We start from the raw sequence: 8,150 nt of genomic DNA on the forward strand, positions 1-8,150 counted from the left end.
CCAACAGGGGGCGTGAACGGACGCCTGACAGTAGACCCGGTACCAGGAAGCTGTTAGCGCGTGTTTCCGACGGACAGATATGCACAAGCACCGGAAGTAGCTTTAGTCCGCAACCCATTCAAGCAATTCCGTCAATTGAGAGAAAACAAACTCTGCTGAAGTTCATACAATATATCCAGTAAATATAAACACGCGATTTCGCTTGTGTTTGGCAAGATAAAACTACGCGAATCGCTAACACACGTTAGCTAAAATCTGACTCCCTGTAACGTGGTTAGCTATCAGCTAGCGTTAGCTTCGTTGCTATGTTACGATCGTTATGATTCAGATTTGATAAACTACGCGATTTCTAGAGGATACAACGCTACAACTAACCGTAAATCATCTAACAATGGACCATTTCGAAACACCATACGTGGAGGAGTCTACATTTATTTTATGCAGGGTAAGCTAGCATTACGTTACTCATGCACTTTGCAATTTGGCGACCGAATGGCGGAAGAAAGAGATGCAGCACGGCGATCACGACCATTTTAGTAATAGTTTACACACTCCGGTCTAACCAGATCAGATGTACCTAATGCACACCTGCTCGAATACCCCCTCTACCCCCCGCACACACTCAATTAGAGATATATTAGTGGTTATGGTTGCTATCGACTGGTACAGCGTTGCAAAATGACGTGTTTCTAATATTTCATCTACCTCTGTAGAAAGGCTCATGATGTCAGATCGTGGTTGTCGTACTCCGTTACAGTGCAGCAGCTGTGATACCGATTGATTCGTGTTTTCTCTCCGAATCCAGGTCTGTGATAAATCCATAAGGGGTGAAACCTTGTACAAGATACACCTGACCACACCAGGACACAGAAAGGTACACGTCAGTGGGGCAGAGTGACACGCAAAATGAAAAAGCTTTGTGGATTTTAATACACCACTCATTTATAAGAATATATGTTGATGGGCAGTAAGCACGCAGAAGTGAAATACACACGTTTTGTCTTTGGCCGACCGGAAGCTGGACCATATCTTGACTGCAGAAGTGTAAACTGTGCCGTCCCTCCTTGAGCAACAAGCAACCAGGGGAAATAAATGCTTCGTCTTTGACCATTCTGAAGACTTTGTCAAGGTCATGCTGGAAGCTCCCTCTTGTGTCTTTGTGGAGTAAAGTTTTGGAAAATAAGATTCTGCGTTCTGACTGAACTAGATGACTTGATCTGCATTTTCATTGTCCATTTGTTTCAAATCATCACCTGGTTGTGGGTGACTTTGATGGACACAACTTTTGCTTAACGAGAGGAACAGGTTTCCTGTTTTTGAAAAACTTGCTTTTGTTGCTTTCTTTCTTTTTTTTAAAGCAACCATCTATATATATTTTTCATATGTCATCAGCTTTAGATGAACCTTCATTTTTCTTGGTCCATGTTTGTCAAGTATTGAGACTAAAGACATCGAATACTAAGCCTGAAGCCGTGGATCTTTTTCACTCCTTTGATGGTTTGCAGACGGAAAATCCTAAAGCCAGAACGCTGGACTGATTTCAGCTTGATAACTTCTTCAATGGAGTCTGGTTCAATCATCTTGGTCTTCTTGGAAACAATAATTCGTGAGCGACTTGTTGGCAAGTCCTTTTCTGCGATGTCACCTGGAGGATGTGCTCAATCCTCTGTCTTACTGCACTATTATGTAAACATATTCTGGTCATTTCCCTTGCCTGCCTTGCACAAAAAAAGCATGCAGCTCCCTCTAGAAACCCGCCAGCTCGAGGACTGTAAATCTTCTTCTATGGCTTTTAATTCACAAAAAATTGCAGCCCTCCCACGCAAAACAAATAGAGGTGTCATGTTTCTGCATCAGACGTGTTTTGTTTTTTGTTGTTGTTGTTGTGCGACTCTGGATGTCTTTGTGTGGTTGGGAAGCTTCAACAGCTGACCTCCGACCCCAGTCCTCTCACACTGCGAACTCATGGAGTCGGGCTGGGAATAGAAAATGAAGATGCATAATATTTTGACAGTTGAGCATTGCAGATGCTAACTTATTATCCATGCTGTACGGCCCTACTTTCTACTGTCTACACCGGATGCACTCAGACAAGAGGCTGACATACTTTTCTGTGGATCTTGGGTTCCCTGTGGGTCAATTTGACAATTGCTGGAATTTCTTCACTCTTTCGTGGAAGACCGAGTGTTGGACGGGACTGAAGTGACAGTCAACTCCCTTGTAAGCAATCGTTTCTCTGCGATAATGCTTAGTCATGTGTTTTTTGGTTGTGTCGCCGAAAAACCGGACACAGCTTCTCTGCATGTAGATCTTCACGACGATAGAAAGGCCTACCTCGATTGTGTCTCAAGTGAGCTGATGTCTCGGTCGACCTTTATTTGTTAAAAACTGATTTTCATCCATGATATAACCCTTTCTCTGTTTGTAGCGGTTGTGGGCCAATGTCCTGTTCGCCGAGCACTGATTGACTTAATTTTGTTGCTCTCCTTTTATCCCTGGCAGAAAGAGGATGTCCTTGTTGCTTCGGGTAAGTAGACTTCATCTTCAGCATTCTGTTCTATTCTGGCGTTGAGTATATTTGCCCGTCTGTTCTGGCAGGGGAATTGGTACACACACACACACACAAAGGTAACCAAGGGCACCGTGATCGTGGCCTTGTTGTGATGGACAGCATCAATGACTGAATCCTCTAAGAATAACTATGAACTGAAGAGATATGCTGTTGGTTGCACTGCGTCTCTCTCTGACAAAGTGTGTAGGCGATATGTTGTCAGATGTTTTTGATCTTTTCGCTGAGCTGCCAAACAACGCTACACAACTAAGTTGTGTGCTTTTTGTCCTCAGATGTCATGCAGTCAATGAGGCTTCTCAATTCCAGTTCAGGTGAATCTCGATTTACTCTGAGGACTCTGAGAATGCTCCTCACTTTCTTAAGTGGGCCTAAATAATGAAAAGGCCCTGTTTTGTTCTCAGTTTCACGTCTGCACAAGTTAGCTTTGTGAATCCTAACAGCCTTCTTCAGACCTTCTGGTGTCCTTTTAAGTCAACAGAAATACCACAAATTCACCCATTATTAGCAAAGGATGGGGGGGGGGGCACTTGCATGCCACCAATACCTTCATGGCGCCCCAAAATTTACTTTAGCCAAACATGGCGGCTACAGAAATCTGTGTGGTACCAGATCCTCAGAGAGTGCACCTGCACCGCCTGCGAGGTTCAACGCACAGGAGGGTGTCACGGGTCACCGCAGGGAGCCGAGGCCTGCAGGGACGCCCCCCCCGCGCATCTAACAAGCCGATTGCTTGATCAAACTTTCTGTTGGAGTCGGGTTCCAAGTGGAAAGAACAGAGTGTTTATGGTCGTTGCATTTACAAGAGAGACACGGAGGCTTTTTCCACGTGTGTTTTATGCTGCAAAGGTGGACGTGTGTTTAGACTGGGCAAAGTGTTGTGTGCGCTCATGTTGAGGTAAAAACACATGGTCTCTCCACTCGTTTTGGGGATTTTTCTTTTTTGGGAGGGAGGAAAAAGGGATTTTTCCTTTTTCGCCTTTTGTCTTTAAGATGTCACAATATGCAGAGGAAGTCAATTTTTGTTGACAATAAAATCCTCCTCCTTTCCACATGTGCAAAGCCGCACGAGAGAATCACGAGAGACGACCTCTCTGTTAATGTAAGCAGAGCGGAATCTGGAGTCTGAAGTGTTCAAAGGTGAAGCGCTGGAGTTCATACAAAATAACGCGTTTGGTGACTCATTCGCAGCGTCACTACGTGAAGTGGACTCTCTGACTCCGCTCGGCCTCTTGGGTGCTTGTACTGCAAACCCGGTTCTCAACCGATCTCATTTCAATAGGCCTCCGTCCGCCCGTCGTCCTGAAGGTGGCGGTTTGTTTGGAACAAGGGGAACCCAAAAGATGGGTCGACGTTTTAAACACAACGATGGTGTAGTTACATCCTAAAGCACTAAATTACACCAAAGATAATGCAGCGACGTTTGTACGGCACAGGAAGTTAAGTTTACGTTACCTCAATGATGGGACGTAACCTCAACAAGCGGGAGAAACCTCTGGACTAAAGTTGTAGCGTTTCTTCCTTACGACACCTGCCGAACTTCTGCAGCAGGATCCGCCTCACGGGATCTGAGTGGATCCGCTGCCGCAGGACGAGTCCAAGGACTTTCTGGTGAAGGATTCCACCTGAAGTTGCGGCGAATCCGACCCGGTGACCCACGAGCATTGAGCATTGAGCCAATCCTCTCACTCTAACTCTGGGTTAATTATGTGGGTCATATCAAGGCACCACTATTCAACAGACTGTTTGATAACCAGATAAAAGCCCCTCACAGTTACCTTAAAGTAAACAATGCACTGTACATGTGTTGTATTATCTTCGTAATGTTGTAATGCTTTCTTTCGCTCACTACAAGTGTTTATGTTCCTCAGGGCATCCAGTCAGACTTCCCCGCATTCCGGAATTTGAGGACATATTACAATATCTGGATTACATGAAGCTTGATGAGCCCATCATTGGTGATTAAGTTGATAGCAATTAAAATACATATTTTAACATGTTGATTGAAATCCTATTTACCCGTTTTTGCTTTAATTTCTTAGGTTTGAACTATTTGGACGAGCTGCCTTGTAATGACTCACAGACGGGCCCCAAATACACGTGTAGGCTTTGTCATCAGACGGCAAACCTGCTGGAGATGGTCCATCATGTGATCGGACGAAAACACCGGCAGAAATATGTGGTAAAGCATTGTGAATACTTACAGCAACCTTTTTGAGTGTTTGTTTCTCCTTTTTAAATGAAAAAGAGAAACAAATTGAGGAATGCCATAACTTTTTGGGGGTTGTTTTTTTTCCGTAGGAACTGAAACGGCCCGACTTGGTGACGTGGAATAAACAATCCTTAATAACCCACGGGGGAAAGACCGTACGAGCCAGAGCGGAGATAATCGAGAGGCAGGATGGACGAGGAACTCCAGTGGTGGGACAATTTTGGCAATTGGACATATGGAATATAATTGAAGTTGAATGTTCTTTAAAGTTCAGTGACATTTTTCGGGTTTTTTTTTTTGTTTCAGGTCATGTCGGGAAAAGGGATGGAGGCCCAATTGAACACGTCAAGAGGTACATTCATACTACAAATTCTGTGACGTATTAGACATTTGATACGATATTGACAGGCCCACATATAATATACGTTATTGTGTTCTCACTTATAGTATTATAGTATGTTGGATCTTTGCATATATGATTGATTTTCAGCCTGAACATTGATAAACATACACTGACTAATCCTCATTTTCTTATATGTGCGCAGCAGGATGTTTGAGAGAATTTTACTGCGCTAAACTTTGTGATTTGAGTGTTTTCAAGTTGCTTTGTGATATCCATTTAATACCTTTACGACAATCCGATACAAAGTCACCTCATAAATACAAAAGCCAGAAACACTGTATCTTATGTTTTAACGTTTACCCGTCTTCTCTAGTTCCCCCCAGGCAGACGCTGAATAGGGATCAGAACTTTTTACAGAATCCGATCCGGCGAGGTCGGCCGCCACTCCGGGACGAGTACTCTCCCCCAGGGAGGGGTCACCCGGGCACAGCCCCATTCGGCCAAGAAGACGCGTACATGTCGCCCAGGGACAGTTCGATGTACCAACAGGGGGAACTGCAGGGGGCAGATCGCGGGGGGCGCCTCACCGACAGACAGGGGTACATGGAGCCAGATGATCGTACGGAGTACCAAGAGGAATATTTTGACGGTTCACAAAGGAGAGCCACACCGGAGCCGTGCGGGGATCCCAGGTACGATCCAAGGCAGGAGATTTACCCAGACGAGGCTCCTCCTGTCACAGCGCTCCACCCGGAGAGAGATCCACTGAAGGAGTTCTACACTGCCGAAGTCAGGAGACGCGGGCGCGCTGGTCCCGAGTACCCGGCCTCGCAGCCGGTGCACCCAGAAGGCGACGGGCGGCGTTCTCTGGACGGGGAATCCGGAAGACCCCGAAGCATGAATGGGGCCGGCAGGCAGGGATCGAGCGAACCCGAGGCAAAGAGGAGGAGCTTTCCTACATCCATGGAGAGGGACCAGACGACTGACGGCCATTTGTTTAATTTCGTCAGAGAATATCGTCACGAAATGAGGGAACTGTATCGGGAGGAGCCGGCCGGGAACCCGAGGCAGAGCCGAGCAGGAAGCCTCACCTCCCAGAGACAGGTGGAAGCTAGCCGGGCCCTGTCGGACATTCCAGAGCCGTTCAGGCGTTTCCTAAAAGGCGCCGCTAATGATGAGGGATACGGTAAAAGAAAAAGAAAGAGCCGCTTCTCTGATGCCACTGCAGAGGAGGCAGAAACCACAATGGAGATGTGAGTGTTAATAAAAGATGGATCTCCATGAAACTGACTGAATGCTTTGTGTCTTACAATATTTTTGTGGACACATTTGTTTTTATGTTTTAAGGTTCCGCGAGTACGGATTTCCAGATCCGACACCTGGCAGACGTCCTGCACCAGTCTATGGAACTCAACACCCTGACCGCTACAGAGAACCGCAGGTAGTTAATAGCGACATTGGGCTATTTGTTTTGATTAACTAGTAACCTGCCATAATGTTCAAATGCCAACTAATCTGGAAAATGTTGTATTTCTTAGAGCTCGCATCGTGCTGAAAGCCACCTAAGAGAAGACTCTGAGTCAACGGGTGTCTTTGACATGCTGGTAAGATTGTGTTTTTGTATTTCCAATGTTTGCCATTTGTTAAAGGGGCCTGCTTCACTATGTCTTTTTCCCTTGTCACTAGAAAAACATTGAAATTGAAAATGCAGAAGAGGCCGACTTCCTGAATAACAAACTTTGCGACCTTCTGAAGGAATTCAAGAACAAAAAATCTGAGAATGCTTTGGTATGTGTCTCTAACTGTGCGTGTAGTTTAATTTCAAAAATGTGTTTGAAGAACATTACCGAGCGTGGTTTTAAACAATGGTGTCTTTGTCGCTCCAGCAAAATAGCCACGGCCGAGTAGCCGTCTCCACAAACTGCAACAGCTTTGACCCGGAGCTGTCCCCAAAACATCAGTTTGACACAACCCACAGAGAAGATTCAGACCGCAGACGACCAGAAGAACTCTACTTTAGAGAAGAGCAGGGAGGAAGAGGCCGGCGACCGCATGAGCAAACACCTGAGGGGCAGCTTGATGAATACCACCATCCTGTACGCAGGGTGCCTGTACAGTCCAACAGAAGACATTATGAGGGTGTGCTTTTTATATATATATATATAGATGATTTAAGGTCTTGAATGGAAGATCTCCATCACCCAAAAATAGCTCTAATAACTAATTTCTTTTGCTGTTTTTCTTCCAGAGGTTTTTGGGTTGCCCAGCATGCAACATGCCAGCTATCCGGATGAGCCAGCACGTTATCCTGAAAGATTTGAAGAACCGAGGCACCCTCTAGACTTCTCACATGCTCCCGAGGAGTTTATGGACTCCCAAACCTCTGCACCTCCGCTCCGCATGGAACGAGGACACAGGATGGACAGGGGCCTTCGGTACTCCAACAACCTGGACAAAATCACCTCCACCCTCCTGGAGCTTGTCACAAGGAAATAATTTACCTACAAGTTCTGTCTGCATATACCTCCATAGATATGATGAAACTGGTTTGCAGACAAATGTTATCAAACTTTCCTCTTCCCTGCAGTTGGATTTTTTTTAGCGTTACATTTGGTTCTTAAACATTAAAAATATTTGTCTACTGCAGCTGTCTCTGTTCTCTACCTATAACCGTTATCACCAGCAGCATGTAATAATGCCCATTGTGATAGTATTCCATACAGTTATTTTGATTAAATTCAACTCTGAAATACAAGTTTGGTTCAGTTAAAGTTAGTCAATGTCATGCAGACATTTGTGAATTTTTTGTTCCAATGTTAGTTTAATAAAAATTGTATTATGGGGGGAAATCAGTCACAGCAGTTCTACTTGTTATTACCAGAAATCTTCATGTTTTATTGTATACTTGTTACACATACATGGTGTAATTGGACTGTCACTAAACTAGTTGATGTAAAAATGGCAGTCTTGTATTTTTTACTCGTTCACTTATTTATTTTTTACTAATAATACATTATATGTTAATC

General features: G+C 44.8%; 1 protein-coding gene across 3 annotated transcripts; it reads left to right on the forward strand.

Annotated features, from left to right (window-relative positions):
• The first annotated feature begins 51 nt into the window (after window positions 1-51).
• LOC120826926 (uncharacterized) lies at window positions 52-8,083 on the forward strand. 3 transcript variants are annotated; one of them, XM_040189527.2, is made up of 13 exons: window positions 52-445; window positions 806-874; window positions 2,503-2,527; window positions 4,441-4,527; window positions 4,612-4,751; window positions 4,871-4,990; window positions 5,088-5,133; window positions 5,498-6,377; window positions 6,472-6,565; window positions 6,663-6,728; window positions 6,811-6,912; window positions 7,011-7,263; window positions 7,373-8,083. In XM_040189527.2, exons 1-13 carry the CDS (start codon window positions 392-394, stop codon window positions 7,618-7,620), a joined length of 2,184 nt encoding a protein of 727 aa, XP_040045461.1. In that variant the 5' UTR covers window positions 52-391; the 3' UTR covers window positions 7,621-8,083. The 3 variants fall into 3 exon arrangements, with proteins under 3 accessions (XP_040045461.1, XP_040045463.1, XP_077937720.1); XM_040189529.2 differs by lacking the exon at window positions 2,503-2,527 and having other exon boundaries at window positions 69-445; XM_078081594.1 differs by lacking the exons at window positions 806-874; window positions 2,503-2,527 and having other exon boundaries at window positions 80-445.
• The last annotated feature ends 67 nt before the right edge of the window (window positions 8,084-8,150 follow it).

The sequence above is a fragment of the Gasterosteus aculeatus genome, chromosome 10, assembly GCF_964276395.1.
Source record: "Gasterosteus aculeatus chromosome 10, fGasAcu3.hap1.1, whole genome shotgun sequence".
NCBI lineage: Eukaryota > Metazoa > Chordata > Actinopteri > Perciformes > Gasterosteidae > Gasterosteus > Gasterosteus aculeatus.

Excerpts from the sequence above, each read along its gene's own strand:
- LOC120826926 (XM_040189527.2), top strand. The coding sequence starts at position 392 with ATGGACCATTTCGAAACACCATACGTGGAGGAGTCTACATTTATTTTA. Across the intron at positions 446-805 it reads CTACATTTATTTTATGCAGG|GTCTGTGATAAATCCATAAG; the intron begins GTAAGCTAGCAT and ends CTCCGAATCCAG. Across the intron at positions 4,752-4,870 it reads AACACCGGCAGAAATATGTG|GAACTGAAACGGCCCGACTT; the intron begins GTAAAGCATTGT and ends TTTTTTCCGTAG.